Below are 22,781 nucleotides of genomic sequence, written 5' to 3'. Positions count from 1 at the left end.
GTTTTGTATCCTTTATAATATTATATAAATAATATTTAATTGTACTGTGATATCGTATTACTAATCAATATTTGAATGTATACTTTTTATAGTACTACAGTGTATTTCGAGAATGTATTACTAACCTTAATATGCGCAAGTACACTTTGCAATTAAACATAGTTAAACTAATTGGCAATTTAAAACTTCATTAAACATCTCGATATCTCAAGGAAACGAGTTTACGACTTATTAACATTTTGAACAGCAAGAAAGCTGTGAAAATGTGCATCGCAAATGCTGTTAGAAAAAAACTTTTATGCGAACAGACGGAAAAATCTCACGCGTTTGTGAAGAAAATCTACTGCAAAACCTATATTAGAAAATTACTCAGTAAATTGAATAGAGTCAGTATTATCGCGAAAAAATTCGCAAAAGACTGAAATGGATGACAAGAAAGGGTAACGCGGACATATTGTTCCGTGTAAACCAATTATTTATTAATATAACCGACTGTTTATGTATTTTCTAAGAAACGTACAAATTTGACAACATCTTATTAAAAACGTATATTACTTAATGATTAATCAAAATTTAATATAACTGGTTTATACGTAATGATGTATGCGAGAAGATTACCATTCTTCAATATAAAGTCGAGATAATTAAAGATGCTGGAAGTTGTATCTCAAAATGAGATTTATGGAGCAGCATTCTGAAAAAACAAATGTCTAGCTCCGGCAGCAATAGGATTAATAATTTGTGATTTTTCAAAATAAACATTCTAAAAAAGTATTGCAGATTTCCAGTGAGTCGCGTTGGACGCGTAGTTTGCGTCCAACGCGATTATGCCAAGTATTGACTACAAATTTTGTCACGCTCGACGATTATTTTATTTTAAATAATTTGCGTTATCTTATATATAATTGTTCTAAGCCGCTTCCGAAACATTCTCCGTTCAATTCTCTACTCTGTAAATCGTATCGATTTGAATGAACGGTGTATAATACACGTAAACAAAGGAAATATATTTAATTATAATAATAAATAATAATAAAAATTTAATTTGCTTTGTTGCTTTCCGCGGCGTCGGTAATGCGTTCTGTTGTTTCGACCAATGAAAAATAAGCATTCAAATGTAAAACAAGATGGCCGACAGTACAGAAAATTACAGAAAATTAAATACAGTACAGAAAATTAAATACATACACAATGTGTTGAGGATTAGAAAAATACATTAATTAAACTAGACAAACAATCATAAAACAATCTTCGTAATAAAATTCCAGGCGACGGGCTCTGAGGCCGAAAAGTGAGTTTTTCCTTTTATAAATAATCGGATTGCAAATTAACTAGGTGTGCTATAACTATGAAAATTAAATATATACGTAATGTGTTTAGGATAAGAAGAATACATTGATTAAATTAGATAAACAATCATAAAACAATCTTCGTAATGAAATCATCAAACTTTGAATTCCCGTCGCCAGGCTCCGAGGTCGAAAAGTGAGTTTTTCCTTTTATATTACATAAACATTATCATTGCTTCTTATTTTATGCACATATACGTTAGATTTTAAGAATTGCAAATAAACCAGGTATGTTTTAAATGTGAACGTGTAATGTATCCTTGGTATGTATGAGGATTGAAAGTTAATGTCGATCAAATCGGCGCTGTCGCAGTGGGAATGCTATATATGTATATCAGCCAACGGACAGCTTATAAATGTGTAGTTTCTTGAATGTTATCTAATAAACGACATTTTACAATGATTATAAATATGTGATTGCATACCTGGAATAATCGATAGCCAAAATATGTAAGAGTGGGCTATTTTTAATTCCGATGTGGCAAAAACGTCATGGTTTTTAATCAATTTTTGTTCTGTGCCATCATTCCTCTTTCGGAATAGCCAAATTCAAAATATTCAATTACATCAAACTTATGTAGGTAGTATGTTCTTTATTAAAAAAAAATACTTGCTGACAGTGACTTCAACATGAGAAGATTCACTCTTTATTTATATATACCAATTCTACGCTGTAGCCATATAGGTCATCAAATTGTTCCACCGTTGCTTCTGAAAAATAATTAAAAAACAATAAGACCTTTATCAAGAGTTAAACATTGAACACATTATTACTACTAATATAATCCATAAATTCAATTTAAATAATAACCGAAGAACAAATTGCCGGAAGTTACTGTAGAGGATGAAACACTCATAATCTTCTTCAAAATTGTCGCAATATGTCATATATTAATTGTTTGCCAAACGTAAATGTTATTAGATCTATCATTGCTTCTAAAAATTAACTGTAAACGATACTATATAGTGGGTGAAATGTAGCTTTTTGTTTACACTAATACGAGATTTTCATTATTACTAGCTCACGATAGTGAGGTACCGACAGCTAATAAATATAATTATATGCAATGGAGTGGTGAAAATGCTGGATAATGCTTTTGGCGAGGATGCTTTGTCTAATCGAATGGAATTTGTGAATGGTACAAACGTTTCCCAGAAGTTCATTAAGACAAAAGATCAAATATATCAAGAGAGTTTCGCCATAAAAAGCGGCGCCTCTGTGCGCAGAGTCCCCACTACACCACTGGTTATACATATTTATTAATTTATTTAGCTAATATAGCTAATTTTCACACTAAACATACATATAATACATAAACAAAAAATAAAAAATTATTATAATTTCTTAATACACGAAGGCGTTTCTTTATTTTGTTTAGGAAACCTACTACATTTTTATTTTTGCGGATTGTCCTAAGAATATTTTTATACAAATTCACACCTCGTACATAATTGACCCCTGACCGTACTCGTTTTCTTATACTTAACTATCCTTAAATTGTCTCTATTTCGAGTATTTAATCTGTTAACAATTTTATTTCTTATTAAATACTTATTAAAATACTCTGGTAACATATTATTTTCTAACTTTTACATAAATACTAAAACATTCATCTTCAATATTTCATGAACATTTAACCATTCCAATCTATCAATCATACTTCTACAACTATAAATCTATTTTATTTTAAAAGTACTTTCATTGCCCTATTTTGCAATTTTTGCAACATCATTTTATCTAATTTATTAAACATATCTAATATCGTTACACAATAATTAAAATTGGGCAATATATTTTTTTTTGTGTTTATATTTTTCATCCTGGATAATGTGCTATTTTTTTTTAATATGTATAAAACAACAATAATAATAAAAAATATACTTACACATTTATCTTAATAAATCTTGCAATGGTATCGAGTGATATTTTATATTATCGATAGAATTCTTAGTTTTGCATCTAAAATATAAGGGTAAGTTTCAGGACATCTGCGTAGCGTCGTATCATTCGTAGTTACGTTAGTTCTATAACACTCATATTTTGCATATCTTATTCATCCCAGTGTTATGTTTACGTTGTTTACATCGATTATTATCGATCATTATTATTATTTAGTGGAAGTATGAGTCCTGCGCATATTTTTTTATGTAGGAAACCGCATGAATCATTTTCCATACTAGGAAATTCGACGTGCGGAGTCAGATTAATCGAGCCACAAAATATAATACGTTCGTATAAATATGCAGTTCTCGAACATAGAGGTGCGTCATCGTTCACAAAAATGGAGAACAAACTTGTTTACCGACAAAACCTTCGCTCGGGAAGTCGACGTCACTTGCTAAACCAAACGACAGATTATCTAAAACTTGTTCGCAATCGCGTCGTTCGTTATGTAAAAAAATATCTGTTTTTTTCGCGTGGGATCGAGATATTGTTTTATTGCAAGAGATTCTCGTTCGATAGAAGCGTCCTCGTCCTCCATTTTGCGTGGAAAGTAGGCACACGAGTCGAGAGACAAAGGCCCCGGAGGGCATTGTAGTGTTTATCGATCGCTCTGGCGAAAGTTAGTAATTACCCAATTACGCTCACGTGCGAGCGATGCACATTTTTTATTCGATTCGTGCCACAAAAAGGTAAAAAAACTATTTCGTTTGGAATGTGATTCATTTTTTGTCCCGAACGTTGTTTAGAAAGACTCGACGACGGCGGCGGTAATTTGCATCCGGAATTATGTACATTTATCATTTATGAATATGTTTGAAGTTTTGTAACAATCTCCACGCTTTCTCGACAAATCGGCAATTGAATTGCTCCCGTTAAATCGTGGTTTCAAAACATATGGGTCGCGAGCCAAAATACAACATTATTTGTATTTGGGCTCGCGTGTGCATTTTTAATATCACACAGCACTCCGTACCATACGGTCCGTCAAGGCACTGATAATATTGATTATCACCTGAGCTGCAGCGAACTCGTAGCGATAATAATCTATAAGCGATCATGCCAATAAGTTGATAAAAAAACTGAAAGCTTGAGTTACTGTAAAATGAGATAATAAGTCCCAGAAACTTTTACAACAACGATACCCAAAATAACATCATAATATTGGTGACATCGGTGAGAAAATAAAATTAAGAAACATTTATTTTTTTAAGACATTCTTGACATGAATATTAAAAAAATATTAGTATACGAGATGGATAATGATATTAAAATTTGAGAAATAATATCAAACTAATTAATGTATAATGAAGGTATTATACGAAACAGATGGCAAGAATCAACGGCGTTAACGATACCAAAAGTGAACGGTACAAGAAAATGTGGAGAAATGAGACCATTAAATATGCTATCAACAGATTGAATAACTTTAAAATTCTGACAACAGTTCAATCAGGATTCCGAATGTGACAGCCATACAACTTATTCGATTTAAATGGATAGACATAAAATAATCGGTGCGGTGTTTATATTTGTAACAATATAAACATGTGATTCAAAGGGAAAGTATTATATAAAGAAAACATAAAGGAAAAGATAATATATAAATTAAATTCTCCTGGAGTACAGCAGTGTTTTAAGTGAAATCCATTATTATTTATATTATTTATTATATATATGTACATACATTATTGTATTATATATAAATTATATTGTAAAGGATATGTATCATATTATGCAGATGAGGCTTGTATGAGATATGTTTCATATATTATATGTATATATATAAACGATATTGTAGAGGATATGTACCATATTATGTGGGTGAGACTTTAAAATAATATTAAGATATAATAAACACGTAGTTCAAAGAAAAAAATTGAATATAAGCTTAAAAAAATAACATAATATTATTGTATGGTGAAAAGAGTATTGGAAAAGATGTACCGTTTTAGGTATTTTTTTAGGATAGATACTTATTATATGACGCGACTTTAGTATCAATCGACTTTCACTAAAAGAACCCAAAATCACTCTTAACCAAAATGTTCATCGTTATGTTTTATTTAATAGTTTTTGAGAACATGATAACTACCTTCATTTTATTCAAATCAACATAAACCTTTTTTTAAAAGAGGTCTTATAAATATCTCGGCTAAATTCATTAGTCAGCTTGAACCGCAATCTTGTATCAAAATAACAGCTATTTATAAAAATAAAACATCCTTTAAAAAAATTGTGAGGTTAAAAACGTTTTATAAAATAAATTGCAACAATTTTTTTTTACATTTTTTGGTCATTTTTGTGTCACAATGATGCCATTAGTTTTAATCAGATCGCAATGATTTTTTTCTTATAAATAGACCTTGTAAATATCTCAATTATGTTGATCAGTTATTTCTTTTCAAAATAGCGGCTTAGTTAGCTAAAATTTTTTAATGTCAGTTGTACACAATATAACGGTTTTTGAGAACACGATAACTGCCACAGTTTTAATCATATCAACATACTTTTCTTATAAATATCTCAGCTAAATTCGTTAACATGACTGATACGGCATATTGATTTATTAAAAAAAATCGTAACCCAAGTAAAAAAACGACTTCCTAATCGCAAAGCCCCCGGAAATGACTCTATTCCCACAGTCTTTAAATACTTCCACCAATTTCCATCGATTACTTTCTAAATATTATAAATTCGTCTTTTGTTTGTTTATATTTTCCATCCGCGTGGAAGCAAGCAGACGCACTAGTTATTCTAAAACCGGGTACGGACCCTACGCTTCCTTCGAGCTATCGACCTATAAGTTTACAAAAATCTACGAAAAGATAATTCAAAATTTAGTTCTAGAACATGTAAATAATAATAATTTCTTATCCGATGAGCAATTTCTTTTTAGTGAAATATATTTAAAAGGGCTTTGTCAGAAAAGTTTTTGGACATTGCTAAAGCTTTTGATTGCATTTGGCACGCATACATTTATAAGCTAACTAAATTAAATTTTCCAGTAGCTTTAGTTAAATTAATAAACACGTTTTTAAGCGGTAGAATCTTTCCAATTAAAATCGAAAATTATTCGTCAACTTTCAGAACCTTATCCGCTGGAGTCAGTCAAAGTAAAATGCACTTAATTAAATACTCTGTAAAGAGCGTTCATAATTTTATATATATATATATATATATATATATATATATATATATATATATATATATATATATATATATATATATATTTACGTATTCTTAAATATGCATGTATTGTATATAAATAATCTATGATCAAATTTGTTGCTTAAAATTTTCGTTTGCGCAATAATCATAAATAAAATAAAAATAGATCCTGTAAATATCTCGGCTAAACAAACTGAACCGCCGTTTTGTTTCAAAATAGCGGTTATTAAACAAAATATTACAAATTAAAATTTAATTTAAAAAAGGATTTTTAATGTCATATACATTTTAAAGGATATAACGGTTTTTAAGCACATGATATTGCTATAATACTTTTATAATAAATATCTCGATTAAGCTTTATGCGCCATTTTATTTTAAAATGACAGTTATTAAAAAATATTTTATAATTCATATTAACCCTTTAAGCCCCAGGTACTAATTAGTGAGTCATATGTTATTTCTCTACACGCGTCGGTATCTTTTTCTAAAAATAATTATAAAATACTTAGTTTACTGATAATTTAAGTTAGTACAATAATCTTTACTAATTAATTTATGTATTTAAAAAAAATAATCAACAAATGACTCACCGGTGAGTGGTCAAACTTTTTAACACATATTATATTCAGAAATTAATAAAATTGTTGTTCACGGTCGACTCGGGGAATGCAGAGGGTGCATAGTATTCGGGCTCAAGCAATGGAAGAAGACCAAAAAAAAATTTTTTTTAGGAGACATTCTGAATTGACTATGTATGATACATATAACTTTTCAGTGAAAACGAGTGCAGTGATTACATAGGTATAGGACGACACTGCGGCTTCTCGCGTATAATTATGGCTTTCCATTTAGAAACTCGGACAAATCGTCGCGAACGAACCGCAAGCGCCGCGATTGTCTTCGATTCTCGCATCTTTTTTTAACGGCCCGACCTCGTTCTCGCCTATGAATTACCTAAAAACGGCAAGGTTGCGCTGAAAAGATCGGATGCGTCGAAACCGGTTCCGGGATTACGATCGCGAGCTAAAGAGGCGAGGAGCTAAGAAAGCCGTCGAAATCTCGTTACGATTTACCGTTCGTAGGTCTTCGCTCGCGGCCTCGTTTCGCTTCGCCGACCTCTAATCGAATGCAAACGCTAGTTTTGTCGATTCGGTTTTATTCGAACGAATCTCTACACTTACAGCTTAAAATAGGTACAATAAATATAGGTAGTATTGAATCAGCGAGAGCCGTCTCCCAGCTCGACGACCCGAAAGCCAGGCTCCGCGTCGCAGTCCGCTTCGGGTGGACGGTGGCTCCTCTCTCTGGTTCTGGGAGGTCTCTGGGGCGGCGGGGGTGGAACTTTGCTGCCCTTGCTCTTCGAGAGTAAGGATTTGATGCGACCGCCGCAGCGGTAGTAGTAGAGGTATAAAAGCGCGAAAGCGAGCAAAGCGAAGAAGAGCGCCAGCGCGCACACGAGAGCGCCGATCGGGAAGCGGTCTTCGGCTCCAGTGTCCTGGGGAATCTCCGTCGGCGATTCCTCGACCGTCGTAGTCTGCGGGGTGGTAGAACGCGGCGGCAGGGGCGGCGGCGGCGGACCGGCCTCTGTGCCCACTGAGATGTCCGCGCAGGCACGGAACTCCTCCTGAGGACCGCATCCCACCGCACCAGTGCCATCGGGACAGGTTCCCCAGTTGTTACCGGCCACGTAGCGCCACTGTAGAACGCAGCGCACGCACTCAAATCCAGCGGGCAGCTTGTATTTCATGGAGTAGATTCGGTTACCGTCTCGCGGGTAGAACCTCGGTTGTTTCTCCTCGTCCTCGCGCAGCAGCGGGTGCTCGTCGAGGCACTCTTGGGTAACGTTCTCCATGCGCGGGCATAGTCGGAACTCGAAGTAGCCGTTGTGATTAGCGGTGAGTTCTACGCGCAGCTCTACCGAAGAGCCGATCAGATATTTGCGCACGACCACCCCGCGGCCGTACTTGCCGCCGTACTCGTGCGCGCGAGGCGGCTTCTGATCCCAAGGGTCTCCGCACACTCCACACTTGCCTCCATTAGAGTGCCACTGGCGAGAAAATCCGCCACAATAGAGTTCGTGATCGTTGTAATTGTGAGGCGTGTCGAAGCCGTAGCGCCAGGCGGTGGCCCTGCTGGGTGGCTCGATCAGGCGGCCGTGGCCCCGCGCCGTCGGGAGCCAGCAGCCCAGCCAGAGCGCCGCCAGCGCCGCCAGAGTCCTCATCTCGACTGCGGGAGAAGTATCAGAGCGGAGCGCGCGACCTCGCCGCGGCGGTCATGTCGGCGGCCGGACGTCGACTGCGACGCTTTCCCCGTCGCCGGATTTTCTTTCGCACGCTTTCGCGGTCGCGACTGCTCGCGTGCGTTTTCAGCGAGGCTTCCTTCCCGGTTCGACGGCAATAGTCTTCCGCCAGAAGCGTTTTCAGACGGCGATCGCCAGTCTCCGACTACTTTCGATAGTGTTTTTACATCGAGCGATTTTTTTTATGAATTGTGCTAATTAACTTAAGAAAGTGTCGTTAACCCCTTACTGCAAAAAAATTCCGCTATGATTTTTTTTCACGTATTACAGTAAAAATAAAATTAATTAATACTAGAAACGTTAAAAATAAAATCAATAAATTATAGGTGACTGAAAATACAGATGAACGTATGGATTAACCCTTTGAGTAGTGAGTTAATTTATACACATTTCTTAATTTGGGAGTGAGTTAATTTTACGTATTTTTCCATACTTATTTCTGTTGTTATTTATTTATTAATATTTTATTTCACTACTTTTTTTGTATTCGTACGTTTTAATAATATATTATAACACTTTTTTTATTACTAAATTCGTTAATTTATTTTACATATTTTTTATAAATTATTCGGCTTTTGTGGAATTTATTTGGAGTTTACTAGTGAAAATATAACTTTACCAAAAAATACTCATTCACTGTAACATTCATTATACATCGGATGTAAATAAATAATGATAAGTATGTAAATGTATATATTACTACATATAGAAAGGTTGAAATCATATAATCTTACTAGCACTTGCAAGATAATTTATATTTTCACTGGTAAAAATACACATCTACTGGTGAAAATGTATTTCGATATGATTTTACTTATCTAAAAAATATTTTCGGGTAGATTCGATACTATTTTTTCTAAATTTTCTTTTAGGAATAACCACATGAAACTTAATGTATTATTTATTTATCTTGCTGCATTAAATCCAGTTGTCAAATTACTGATAATACAATCTATAAAAACGTTAAATTTATATAATTCAGTTAGTGCTGTTGTTGATTTTTCGTTATTTCTGTGATTCTTTCTTAGGTATTCAATCTGAATTTTCAGATCGAATACCTAAATTTACTGCTACTAATTTACATTCGTTGAATATTTTCAAGCAAGTCAACAATAAAGTGAAAACAAATTTTACCACAAAATTACAATCTGTCCCTTTGAATAATATTGTTTATTTTGAAAGTACTATCTAGAAAGTGCGTGCTTTTGAAGGCAATGTTCCGTTACTTTTATTTATTGTATGTATAAAAAGGGCTGAAGAAAATTATACCTGAAATGCACCAGTATACACATCTCAAACAACTGTTGTTCAGTTCGGATTCAATATTTGAGGTCCTTTTTTACTTTTTTTATACATATATTCTTGCTATGATTTTTTCCAGAGTCGGGCCCCGAGAATCTGTCCCCTCAATATATTTTTACAAAATGAATATAAAATATTTTTTATCGTGTTCATTTATTTCGTAGTCTTTAGTTTATTGTTATTATTTTCTATGTGTTCTATCATTTAAATCAGATAGTTATTATCCTGTAAAGTCTAGAACTGGAGCCCTTGCCAACTCTTCTCTGGCCAAGGCTATTCATCTGCTCAATTCTGTCCATAGAAATATTGACATTTTCTCTTGCACATATGGAGTTTTGGTTCAGTTCATATGTGACAATGCACACCTGTTGAGGTGATTTGTGTCTGTTGTTTTGTCTTGTTTATATTTGTATGTATTATGATGTATTTGTACTTTTGACTATCGTGACGCATTGGGTTTGCCTGTCAGGTCACGATGGTTATAATTTTAATAAATAAATCTTTATAAATGTATTAATAAACGAGACTTTACGAAAAAATATTAACAAAAAAATCTGCTCCTGGTTTGTCTGCTATTTGATGTTATACCATGATTTTAAAATAAATACCTCAACCAAACAAAACATATATATATATTTCTCCTTTCATTTTTGTGTGGTCTTGCGATGTGTACCTACTACCGCTACTCTCCAGATGCTAGTGTATTTATTTATTTATTACCGTCATGACTCAACATGTTTTCAACTCAAAAAAAATTGATTCAATATTTCATATACATATGACATGCATATAGTTAGTCCAAGAGTGAACAAATAAAATAACAATCGCAGAATAGAAAGGGCCCGTGATAAGTTCGTTCCAAAGAAAAAGGCAGTCTACTGCAACCACGGCTCAAGGCTTTCGACGAGTTTAGTCATTATAAACGCTTTCGAGATGAAATGAAAATCGGGATATTAAAACGTCAGAACTATAGTAAAGAATTGTCCATAAAAATATTACTATCATTAACATTTATAAAACAATGCTAACTGAATGTTGTGCCATATATGGTCATATATATTTTATGACTCAAAAAAATTATAAAATTAATCAAAATATTTTAAGTGAACTCGGTAATATTCAGTCTTTTCATATGTATACTATACATACTATATTAATAACTTATACTGTATATTATGAATTGAAAAAAATTGTCTGAATACACAGCTTTGTGATTGTATTTCAAATATACCACTATATGCAGTGAAACAAAAATTAATTCTGTATAAAATAATTTTAAAATTTACTCGTATGGCCATATATGGCACGGTATGCAACTTATCGCACCCCTTAGTTTTAGGGAGTTAAACATAAATAATAAGCATTCTAAAACTTGTTGCGCAAATAATAAATACATCTTCACGTGCAAACGATTATTTCACATCACTATTAAATTTTATTTAACGATTAATTATTACGTTCGTTAGTTTTTTATCTAATAAAAATAAGACACGCTCAGTATCGCACGAACGATCGAAAGTAAACACTCTTCTACATAATGTCGTGCATGATTATTAGTAAATAAATCGATCACGCTCAGTAACAGAAAATAAAACTTGACGTAATAAAATTCCGTTCAAAACGAGTAACTATAGCATGGTAGTTCTCAATGAAGGGCATCGAGCCGTAAAAATCCGCTCAAGTAAAAATGCACATCTTGGGGAAAATGTCCTAAAATTTCTCGCTATCTGCTAATTTATTGGTTTTCATTTACGAGGAAAATAATACATATGTTATCGCTGCACAGAAAAAACCGTGTCACCAAAATTAACAGATCGTAAAATGCGGTTAATTTATTAAAATATCAGAATTTTTATTCGCGCAAAAATTGCAGAGAATGTGATGAATTAAACTTTCGGCCCTGACTCGTTTTTCTCTGCGAATTATGTGAATACATTTTAATTGCAACGAAAGAAGTGCTAAAGCACCGTTTCTCATATTATAGTTTCCAAATTAATATGATAAATAATTTAATAACTACTAGAAATGTTTTGTTTACATTTACATGGAGTATACAAATTGAAATTGGTCATGAGCGGGTTTCATTGGGAGCAGCTGTTACTTCCGGCGAAACCCGCTCCCGACCAATTTCGATCATTAGTTCGTAAAGCAGCATTTTGCGACAAACATATTTTTTCACAAATAAGATTTTCATATCGGTTTTATCGCGACGAGGGAAAGTTACACATTCCAAACAACAGTTAGATTTTGCCGAACAGTTTAATTTTATGGTTTCACTCGTTCCTCATATGATAATATATATTTCGTTTTTCTTGCTAGCGAACTTAGCTAAGATATTTACAATCATGTAGATATATGTTATACAACCACTCCCTAGTTTTAATGACCACGTTAATTGCCTTAGTTTAAATTAGATTTCCATAACTTATAAATGATTTGGCTTAGTGCACTTCTAATCCACCACCCAGTTTCAAAATGGCAGCTATGAAAAATAATAATAAATTCATAACTTGGTTTTAAAAAATCCGAAAAAAAATAGGAAGGTCAAAAATGCTCTTTTTCATAGTATTGTATATACAGAAGTCTTGTGGCCTTCGCCGGGTGGAATTTTTTACTACTATGATATACTTATTACTTTGTCACGAGTGTGAATGAATCAAAGTCAATAATGTCAGGAGTTTGAATCGTATGTTAAAATTATGCTCTTTTTTCGTACATAAATATTAGTTTAAAACATTTTTGTGTTATGCAAACTTTTTTTTCTTAAACCCTTGGATAAGAATAGTGAATTGTAAAATCTAAAGAATATGGCGTTTCCGACTTTTCTAAATTTTAAAACGTTGGAAACGATTGAAAACGTTTGCTACTATTTCAGCGATAAAACTTCAGCAAAATGGTAAAATTAAACAGATATTCTATGGAAAAGACAAGATATACATACGAGGATAAATACTTGGGAAACTGGTGGCACAGTTTAAGAATGTTTTAGAATTACAATGCGATACAGTTATATATGTTTCTAAGAACATTGCGATTTGTTGACACTATTGACCAAGATGAGATAACAAAATATTTTTTAATTTCTTAAGACTTGTGTTTTAATTTTTTTATCGTAATTAATTTATATTATTTATAAAACATCGAATTATAACAAAACTAATAGTAAAAAAATATATGTAAACATTCCATATTATAGTTTTATTCGATAAAAACCGAGAGGCGGCTATGCACTATGACGTAAATAATTTACGAACAACCAACGGCGAATAAAAACTAGTCTAGAATTTAATCATTTTGGCCACATAAAGATAGTCATATATCGGGGTAAAGTAGCTTCCATAAATTATGTCACAGGTTTTTCGTAATTATTTTACCCCCCTCCCCTATGCCACAAGATGTTATTGAGCCAGACTCCTTTTTGTTTCACACTGTCACAATTTTAACACTTAAAAAAATATTAATTAATTTACATTTTATAAATACCCCGTTGCTAACTTTTTCTGGTAATCTGACGATGATTTAATCTTTCGTTTCATAAGTGTAAATTTTTTATGGAATCAAATCGAAGAAGAAGTTTCTTTATTTTTATAAAAAGGTGTATAAAAATGACATAGAAGAAGTAGGTGTATGGTCGATATTATGTCGCTTTGGATCAAAAGTAAATAATTAAAAAAAAAGCGGAAAAGATGAAAAGCTAATGGACGTTTTTGTTCGGGCTTGGACCGCGGCAAGATGGCGTCGCGAGGCGGCGCGGGTCGCGCGCAGCCCGAGTCACAGCTGGCCGAGCGGCGACTGCGCCCCGTGTACGGTGAGATAGCCGAGAGAGGCGGGAGGGAGCGAGAGAGACTGGGAGCTCTAACCGCGACCGGCGTTTTCCGCAGATCTTCTCGATTGCGGCAGCAACAAGAAGGCTCTGCAGGAGGCCGACAAGGTGCTGAAAAAATGGCCGCGGTCCCAATGCGCCCGGGCGCTCAAGAGCCTCGCGACGCTGCGGCTTGGGCGCGAGCGGGAGGCGCTCGAGCAACTGGAGGCGCTGGTCGCCGAGGTGCCCACCGACGATGCGGCGCTGCTCGTCATGACCGTCGTCTACCGGGAGACTCGTCGCCGTGAGTATCGCTTTCCGTCAGTTACCGTCGTCTTTGTCGTCCTCCTTGCCGCCGGTTTAATCGTCGCACGTTTTAGTGGACCGCGTTTGCCGCATGTACGAGGCAGCCGTCAAGAAGGACCCGGCTAACGAGGAACTACACACGCAGCTGTTTATGTCGCACGTGCGGGTGGCCGACTTCGAGAATCAGCACCGCTCGGCCGCTCAGCTCTACCGGCTCAAGCCCAAGAATCCCTACTACTTCTGGGCAGTGATGAGCGTTGTGCTGCAGGCCACCGAGGGCGCAGGCCGCCGGGACCCGGTCAAGAGGGACGTTCTGCTGGCGCTGGCCCGGCGCATGGTAGACAAGTTCATCGACGAAAACAAGCTGGAGGCCGAGGAGGAAGTCGATCTCTACCTGATGATCCTGGAGCTGCGCGGCGAGCGCGAGGAGGCGCTCGCCTTTCTCGAGAGCCCCCTCGGCCGGAGGCTCTCGCCGGGAGCGCTGCCAAGAGCATCTCTGCCCGTTCTTGTCGATCTGCGGCGGTGGGGCCGTCTCAATGCCGCCTGTCGAGGATTGATCGAGGCCGAGCCCGACCGCTGGGACTACTACCTCCTATACTTTCGGTCGGCGTTCGAGCTCGCGCTGGCTCCAGAGGGAGACGGCTTCGACGACTCCCCCGATAGATGCCTAGCATTCGTGTCGTCCATCGCCGAGACAGCCGGCCTGAAGGCGCGCGGGCCGCGCCTGGCCAGGCTGGAGCTGTACAAGAGAACGCGCGACTCGGGCCGAGATCTGCGAGGTGCGTTCAAATTTCCAACCACTACGACTACCGTCAGTCAAACTTATTACAACAATTATGATAACTAGCACCTCCGAAAGTTTGTTTACAAACCTCTATTCCTAAGCAAACATGTTTATCTCTACTATAGTTTTTTTTCAATAGTGCTGCAGAGCCCAATTTTCCTAGTAAACGAGTCTAGCAAGCTGTATACTATAATATTAGAATTATAAACTTATATATGATTCCATTTATCAATATAAATGACATCATCTTTTAGTCTCCCTCAGTAAATTTGGAAATTACAAATTTATTCACTATCGGACTATCATAACATAGTTTGGTGTACCGTATCTAATAAATCGTTTAAATTTTGTTTAGATTTATGTGCGAATATTATAATCACATATATTTGTGCTTTTGTGTCCTCTATTTTTCATGATAAATTTGCATTAATTACAAAATGCGAAAATTGCAAAATAATTTTATAGAACAATTATTTTGTATACTGCTCATTTAAATTGTCTTTCAAAAAAATATTTGTTGTGCTTTACTGTTGGACAGATTAAATACAAGCGAGCGAGCATTGGTCAGAATAGTAAACACCCTATGAATAACTGCAACGAATCCTTTTCCAAAAAAAAATCTGAAAATTTGCTTCACATTAATGCACAAAGAGTTTGTTTTTGAACAATAGAAATAATAATACATAATTCCATCTTTGCCAGATTGTTTCAATTCTGAGAAATAAAACAATTAGTATAAAAACTATTACTAAAATACAATAAAAACGAATTAGTATAATAAACTATTACTAAAATATTAAAATAAATAAATGCAAAGGAAAAAACTCACCTAATGGATCATAAAAGAATACGCCCATATAAGACCCCCCCCGGTCTAACACTAAGTTCGGAAATCTCGCACATATGCGAAATCATGAGAACTGTAATGAGGCGGTTGAAATGTATTAATTACTGATTTAGGATCATTCAAATGTTATAGATATCTGTTAGTTAATTATGTTTGAAACTGTCCGTTGCCATCTCTTTCAAGCTCTTTTTTCTCAGATAAGGTTAATAATTTCATGCTGGTAGTTAATTCCATGGAGTTTTCTTCTAATTACAGGGGTATTATTCCACCTATTAACCCTATTTAAAATGATGCATCTTACATTTTTTTCATTATACGGGGCATATCCATTTCAGTATAAACAATAAAGTCAAAACCTAATATATGCAAAACTTGGACCAGGTAACACTCGCTTGACTGAACTATATGCTAGTTTATAAATTGCTTTTTTTTAAATAAATTAATATTTTTTTTAGAACTCCCTGGCGATGTTGCTGACTTGCTCGTCGACTACTTTGAGACGTTCGGCCACAAGGCGTGCTCGGTGAGCGATCTCAGACCTTACCTGTCGCTGGTGGACCGCGACCGGCGCGAGGACCTCGCCCAGAGGTTCTCCGACGCCGTTGGGATAAGCGCCATCTGTCTGCCCGAAAGCGTGAGTTTCGCAAAACGAGAAGTGCGTTTCCGATTTCAAGCCCAATTTTGACTTCCGGCGTTATTTCAGGACGAGCAGATGCAGAGGCACGTGTGCTCCCTTCAGCTGGGCCGCATGTGTGGACGTCAGGCCGTGCTGGCTGAAGAGCACGCCAGGTGTTTGGCGGCAACACTCGCGTTGCACTGCGAGCGAGCCGCTCTCCGTCCGCCTAGAAGTCCCACAGAGCGAGCGCCGTACGATCCGTATTCCTTATTAGCGGCTCACTTGTGTTACGATTTGGGTATGTACTGTTTGAGACCAGTAAATTTTACGAAAGCGATTCATTCGCAGACTTGTAATTTTTGCCGCTTTGACTTTTCGCCTCGTTGCAGCCCTCAAGTGTGCCGATTCCAAACCGCTGGTGGAAGCCCTCTGTCTTTTGGAGTATGTGTTGCAAAACAGTCCCAGCAACTTTCATTGCAAATTGCTCTGCGTCAAGTTCTATCATATGCTCGGTCGGTTGCACTTCAGTCGATCGTTATTGATTTTCTCGTTTTTTTTTTAATTTTGCTCACTTTTTTCCAGGTTGCGGAGCAGGCGCACACTCCGCGTACGAACTTCTCAACGTGAAACACGTGCAGTTAGATTCGCTCGGCTACGTGCACGTTGCACACTTGGGCGCGACAGGGCTGTACGGCCCAGCCCTCGCGGCCTACGAGAGCGCTAATAAATTTTTCACCCACTCTTACAAAGACGTGAGTAGAATGTTGCTCAGTTACCTCGTTCTCATCCCTTCGTTTCTTTAATTTTGCGGTCTCGTTTTTCAGAGCGTCGACCATCTCACGTTTTCTTATAAATTCGGATCCTTTGTCAAGCTTCGGGAGCTGATGAAGTGGCACGAGCGCCTCCACGGGTCTCTTCACAGAGCTCTGGTCCTGACTGAAAAGATTATGCTGTCGGTGGTGATGGCGACTTTGCACTCGGCAGCCGTGCGGCTCCTGTCGCAGGCCGGACTGGACTCTCCGGAGAACGTCATCGTGTGGGATGCCCTGAGGGATAACAGAGACTTGGGCGTGTTCGCAAGCTGGGATCCGATCGATGTGGAGAACCCAAACGCCGCCGCCGAGCAGTTTGAGCGAGATCGGAACTACGTCCGCTTGAAGTTCCGCCTGCTGAGGTGTCTGACGGCTTGCGCGAGCGTCTCGGGGGCGGGCCCCCGAGCGGACGCAGAGTCGAATTCGCCGGAGATCACATCACTGAAGAGCGCGATGGAAGAGTTTGACGATGCGTTTCGACGACTGGAGAGCGAGCGACCCGAGATCGACGGACCCGTCGGCGTCGCGAGTCCGCTGCCGTCGAGACTGTTAGGATTTATAAATTCACCGATGCCTTATAGAGAGACTTACGCGAATGCGTTCTCGATGGTTCTGATGTACGCCAAGAGCGATTTCGAAAATGCGCGTGAAACGGCGAATCGTCTGGGAGTGAACGTGGACGAATGTCTGCGATGCGCCTGTGACATTTTAGCCAGACAGATGGAGAAGGAGGATCAACTGTGGACTTGCAGAGCGACTTTCGAAGTCCTAGTCAATTTCGTAGAAGTATGTTGATCTTTTTTCGCAGATGCGTCCTGCACCTCTACTTTCATCGCGCTAACAAATCCATCGGTTTTCAGATGCTGGCCGCGGTGTCGACTGTCATAGGAACATGCGGCGACATCGCCAAGCAGACCAATTCGAAAAAGGGCACCAAAAAGAAAGGCGCCGGCGTCTCGACCTTGTCCGAGTGCGCGCCGGTGGAGCCCGTTTCGGCTGTCGTCGAGCGACTCTCGGTTTCCGCGAATGCCCTCTTCGAGATGCTAGAATCGTGGACTTGCCCGCGAGCGCCCAAAGACCTATCGGATCACTTCAGCGACCTATCGGTTGTGATAGGCGACACCGGCGCGGTCACGGAAAAACTCAGAGACGGCCACGCCAAATCAGTGGGCTCCATAAAGAACACCTTGAAGGAGAAGCTGAAATACCTGTCGACGATCGCCGTCTAGTCTCCAAACAATCTAGTCTCTCATATACGTGTAAATACAAACGAACACACAGTCGCGCCTTTTTTTGAAAGATCCCCAAACCCCCAGACAAACTCGAGCGTGCATAATGATCGATTTATTACGTAGCTCACAATTCCATACATAATTTACACTCTCGACGAATAAAAAATTACATATTCACAATCCACCTCCTCTTTATACACATATGTATAGTTAAATATGACATATAATATACGATAATAATAATAATATATAGGCAAACAGATGACAAAATATACATTTAAGGGCGTAGACTCCTTACATATAAATATACACATATATTTAACGATTAACTCTGTAATGCGTCGATAAAACTCTATATACTTCCGACGACGATTACGCGTCTTTTCGAGGGACGGAAACGAGGCGCGCGATAGTCGTCTTCCCGAGCGTCGAAAAGCCACGGTGAAAATTCAACGAGGAAAAAATTACTACGTATCGTCTCGACGTCAAATAAGGCCACACTAATAAAACAGAACGCGTCCCCTGAAAAAATTGCATCGTCTCGCGTCGGACCGTATATGAAAAGAATCATCTCGTCCCTTTGTAGGGGCGCAGCCGCTATCAGTAGATGTCAGGACACCTCAACCAGTCCCGGCGCTCTTTGCATAGCCAATAGTCGCCGTTGTAGACGTGAACGGTGGAGTCGGTCGCTCCCGCTGGAGCCGCGTGTCGGGTGAACCATACAGGTTGAGCGTTACGCGGGGGCGTCTCGTGACGCGCTGCAGCTTCCTCCGCCTCGGTCTCCCGCTTCCTTCTCTTCGTGCGCTGCTTCTCCTCCAAGCGTAGCTGTCGAGAATGCGGCATTTAGTATAATTTTCAAAACCAGTCAGTTCAAATAAAACAATAGGCAAATACCTTTTCGTCATTGGCCTCGTTCCACTTGCCTTCCTCCATTAGTCTTTGGTCAGGGCGATGTCGCGTGTCGGTGGGTGCGATGCCGTCCTCCATCTCGTTCAATTGGGAAGCGAGAAGAGTGAAATTATAATACCTGTGGAAAAAAGATCAGTCATTCTGGATAGCTCGCGAGTCGAGCGTTTCAACGGTCACCTGTCGCTATCCTTGGGGGGCAGTATCCTCTCCCAAGCTGTGATGAATTTGCCCGTTTTGCACACGGTGCTGTCAGAGTTGGTGTCTATTACCGGAGCAATTTCGATTTTGCTGTCCCAGTAGCCTTGAATGACCCACTTGGGCTGAAAACGAGAGGAAAAACATAGTCAGCGGAAAGATTTACTCCCGCAAGTGGCGGACAGTCGTCTACTCACTCTTCCGTCGGTGTCAACGACGTGCCCGGAGACCTTCCGCTGCGCCTCCTTCGAGAAGTAGGAATATGGCAAGTACTTCAGATGACACTTGAGACCCGAAGCTGCGCCCTCGCCAAAGATCTCCATATCGCCGTGTTCGTCCACCCAGAGCTTCCCAACAATGATGTTGTGAACGGTCGTGGTCACCTGGAAAGCCGGAATGTCTTTAGCAACGTTTGCGAGATGTTTTGCTCAGGATACACTCGTTACCTTTCTCCATTTGTATTTGTTTCCCGTCCTGTTGAACTCTACATAGGCGCTCCCCAGCGGGATGATCTGCAGGTACTTCCCGCGAAACTTAGAAGTCATGCTGAACTCTTGCCAGCAACGCCACCCGGCCGCCCCTTCGCAGTACTGGGCCACCATCGGAGGATGGTGAGAAACCTGCGACGCATTCGTCAGTCCGTGCAATTCAGTACTTCGAACGATGCCAACGTACCTGTTCCGATATAGACCTCCATCCCAAATCGGTCATTCTGTCGCATTCGAAAGTTTCGCCCAAGAGCGGGTTGAAGGGTTTGCCGATCCTACCGAAGCGCAAGAGAGTGAGTGACGGTCGAAAAAACAAACAGACGGCGCGAATTACCTGTTGGTCGTCGTCGCATACGACGAGACGGTGAAGGCCGCGACGTACGCCAGCTGCTCGCAGGGGTCTTCGCATCTGGCCGCCTTATCCAGCACGTTGGAATACTCGTAGTCCTCTGTGAGTCGCTGCAGCATGGACAGGGGCTCGCTGAAGTTGACCGGTATGGGAATCTTGGACAGTTCCTTTCCTGCAGACGGACAGACGGATGTTCGATAAGACGAAAGTCGGGCCACGAGCGCGGTTCGCGAGAAGCGCACGCACCGATACAGTTCTTCATGATGGACCAGAGGTTCAGCGGATAGTTGGGTTTGTCCGGAATGCGGCTTCTGCGCGCCTTCCTGCCGGGCGACTCGACAACGTCGGACGCGTGCGGCTGCAAAAGGACGGGCGGGTGAACGATCGCTCTCCGAAGTCGGAGAAGACGTCGCTCTCAAAATAGACCGCCGCCGAATGACGGAAAGGAAGCGATCGAACAAAGCTATCGTGCGATATGAACGAAAAGATGTTACCCAGATCTCGAGTCGATCGCTTCGGTCTATTACGTCGTCGTGTTCGGACTTAACGTTCGTATCGCGCTCGGCGTCCGGCTGGCCCGACTCGGCCGCGACGTATAGCACCTGAGAAGAAAAGAGCGTCAAAATTTGCAGCCGACCGGACAGACGCCCCCTCCTCTCTCACCTGCGAGTCCGCGACGGGTTCCGATTCCGAATCTTCGGAACTCTCGTTGTAAGAAGTCCCATCAGCTTCGCCCTTGCCCTTGACCTACAAAGCGCCGAGCATGTATTTCGGTTAGCTCGCCGCGTCTTTCGCGGGATACTCACATTCAGCTTGATGATGAAGGAGTTCTCCCCCGACTCGACGGCCAGAGCGGAGCCTCCGTCCTGCGCGTCCTGGAATTCGTTGTCGTCTTCGTCGTCGCTGTCTCGAGAGCTGCCGCCTGAAAAGGTACAGAGCGGTGTCAGAAGGGGGACGTGAGAGCGGACGGCACTAGACGCCCGTACGCACTCAAAGGTCGAGCGTTGACGCTCTTTTCTAGCGTGTCGTGCTGCCGGGCGAGCTGCTCGACAATCTCCTGCAGTCGTTGCTTTTGCTCTCGCTCAATCTGCAGCAGCCGCTTCCACCGTCCGCTCTGCATCTGAGCCGCCTGCAGGAACTCGGCGCAGTTCTGCGGGAAAACGAATACCACGTCAGAAGGAAGGCGAGAAGAAGAAAGTGACGCGACTCACCTTGATCATGGCCTTGCAGGTGATCTTGAAGAGCGTTCCTTTCTCGGTAACCTCCTGGTTGGGGTAGTCGAGGTCGTCGAGGGTGCGCTGCAGACCGGAGAAGTGCTTGGCCATCAGGTCGGCGCTCACGTGCAGCTTATCGAGGCGGGCGCTCAGCTCGCGGATTAGCGCCTCGCTCGCCTCCTCCGCGTTGACGTCTCCGGCGGTGTTGGCCGCCGCCTCCTCCTCTTCCTCGCTCTCGGCCGTGCGTCTGCAGTCACAATCGAACGTTACATTTTAAGCCGACGGATGCGATGATGCGAACGTCGCATCGCTTTGGCTCACATCGCTTTGGCCTTGGCGAGCTCCAGCGCGGTGACCCAGCTCTGGCGCTCCACCTCGTTTGACGCCTTGATGTGGAAGGTCTGCGTGCCGCCGTTGGAGATGACGAATGTGCACGAGTCGACGGTGTGGATGAGCGCGCCGCCCAGCGTGATGGTGCCCCGGCAGGTGTGCGCCATCTCTGCCCGGTTGCTGCAAGAGAGGGCTCGTGAGGTCAGGGAGCGCGGGGGGCGCGCGGGCGCTACTCACTGTTGCCGAGGGTCTCGGCGCCTCCGTAGGGACAGCGACCGCCCCCCCACGGCCCCGACGCCGGCCTCCGCCCTAAGAACGACACAACGGAACGTGAGCGGCGCGACGGGCGCGGACGAGGGGTCGAAGGTCTCACCGATAGTACGACAGCACTCCGTTCGACAGCACGAACCAGCGCCGTTGGTAGCCCTTCAGGTAGTTGGTCCATTTGAAGAGCCAGCCCTTCATGTCGGGCTCGGGCGCCACGCCCGGGGGGCCCTCGCTCGCCGCCGCCGCTGCCATGGCCCTGGGACGAAACGCCACTTCGGGCCCGAGTGACGGGGCGCGTTCGCGAACGTCCGTCCGATAACGCCGCGTTCTTATAACTCGACGAAAGTTTCAATTTATAACTAATTTTGACCGACAGTTATCACTAAAGAAACGCCGGCTATCTATTATCTGTTACTTAAAGCTCCATTTTAATTTTAACCGATCATTATAATTGGCAATTTTAACTATACAGCTAAAAATATTTGCCGTCATGAAATTTGTCCAGAGAACTACTACTATTTTCACTTTTACTCGCAACATCGTAACTGTAGAGCTTTGAAACAC

The 22,781-nt window shown here is 40.6% G+C and overlaps 3 protein-coding genes across 6 annotated transcripts; 1 reads left to right on the top strand and 2 right to left on the bottom strand.

Moving 5' to 3' along the window:
- Nucleotides 1–7,604: 7,604 nt before the first annotated feature.
- Nucleotides 7,605–9,290, bottom strand: LOC148232551 (uncharacterized). Its single transcript, XM_088192616.1, has one exon. It carries the CDS (start codon nucleotides 8,684–8,686, stop codon nucleotides 7,685–7,687), a length of 1,002 nt encoding a protein of 333 aa, XP_088048742.1. The 5' UTR covers nucleotides 8,687–9,290; the 3' UTR covers nucleotides 7,605–7,684.
- Nucleotides 9,291–13,775: 4,485 nt separating this feature from the next.
- On the top strand, nucleotides 13,776–18,513 carry psidin (phagocyte signaling impaired). Its single transcript, XM_088192611.1, has 9 exons — nucleotides 13,776–13,874; nucleotides 13,948–14,172; nucleotides 14,249–14,953; nucleotides 16,261–16,439; nucleotides 16,509–16,719; nucleotides 16,811–16,933; nucleotides 17,004–17,173; nucleotides 17,246–18,019; nucleotides 18,094–18,513. Exons 1-9 carry the CDS (start codon nucleotides 13,799–13,801, stop codon nucleotides 18,460–18,462), a joined length of 2,832 nt encoding a protein of 943 aa, XP_088048737.1. The 5' UTR covers nucleotides 13,776–13,798; the 3' UTR covers nucleotides 18,463–18,513.
- A 49-nt stretch (nucleotides 18,514–18,562) lies between these two features.
- Nucleotides 18,563–22,503, bottom strand: Osbp (oxysterol binding protein). Of its 4 annotated transcripts, XM_088192612.1 has the most exons (16): nucleotides 22,324–22,503; nucleotides 22,188–22,259; nucleotides 21,942–22,130; nucleotides 21,618–21,867; nucleotides 21,397–21,556; nucleotides 21,213–21,328; nucleotides 21,070–21,153; nucleotides 20,901–21,008; nucleotides 20,653–20,764; nucleotides 20,392–20,578; nucleotides 20,245–20,332; nucleotides 20,016–20,189; nucleotides 19,767–19,952; nucleotides 19,552–19,694; nucleotides 19,360–19,492; nucleotides 18,563–19,290 (listed from the first exon to the last, which is right to left on the bottom strand). In XM_088192612.1, the coding sequence occupies exons 1-16, from the start codon at nucleotides 22,467–22,469 to the stop codon at nucleotides 19,066–19,068; spliced, it is 2,373 nt and encodes a 790-aa protein (XP_088048738.1). In that variant the 5' UTR covers nucleotides 22,470–22,503; the 3' UTR covers nucleotides 18,563–19,065. The 4 variants fall into 4 exon arrangements, with proteins under 4 accessions (XP_088048738.1, XP_088048739.1, XP_088048740.1 ...); XM_088192613.1 differs by lacking the exon at nucleotides 22,188–22,259; XM_088192614.1 differs by lacking the exons at nucleotides 20,901–21,008; nucleotides 21,070–21,153.
- Between the last annotated feature and the right edge of the window lie 278 nt (nucleotides 22,504–22,781).

This window comes from Plectrocnemia conspersa, unplaced genomic scaffold (genome assembly GCF_051122295.1).
Source record: "Plectrocnemia conspersa isolate PC_06_02 unplaced genomic scaffold, ASM5112229v1 ptg000009l, whole genome shotgun sequence".
In the NCBI taxonomy this organism is placed as follows: Eukaryota; Metazoa; Arthropoda; class Insecta; order Trichoptera; family Polycentropodidae; genus Plectrocnemia; species Plectrocnemia conspersa.
The sequence above is the reverse complement of the archived record's forward strand: the minus strand, read 5'-3'. Positions and strand labels throughout refer to the sequence as shown.

Coding starts and splice junctions, on each gene's coding strand:
- LOC148232551 (XM_088192616.1), bottom strand. CDS start 8,686: ATGAGGACTCTGGCGGCGCTGGCGGCGCTCTGGCTGGGCTGCTGGCTC.
- psidin (XM_088192611.1), top strand. CDS start 13,799: ATGGCGTCGCGAGGCGGCGCGGGTCGCGCGCAGCCCGAGTCACAGCTG. Junction 14,954..16,260: donor CTCGGGCCGAGATCTGCGAG/GTGCGTTCAAAT, acceptor TATTTTTTTTAG/AACTCCCTGGCGATGTTGCT. Junction 16,720..16,810: donor TCACTTGTGTTACGATTTGG/GTATGTACTGTT, acceptor GCCTCGTTGCAG/CCCTCAAGTGTGCCGATTCC.
- Osbp (XM_088192612.1), bottom strand. CDS start 22,469: ATGGCAGCGGCGGCGGCGAGCGAGGGCCCCCCGGGCGTGGCGCCCGAG. Junction 21,154..21,212: donor CCTTCATCATCAAGCTGAAT/GTGAGTATCCCG, acceptor GGCGCTTTGTAG/GTCAAGGGCAAGGGCGAAGC. Junction 20,579..20,652: donor CATCATGAAGAACTGTATCG/GTGCGTGCGCTT, acceptor GTCCGTCTGCAG/GAAAGGAACTGTCCAAGATT.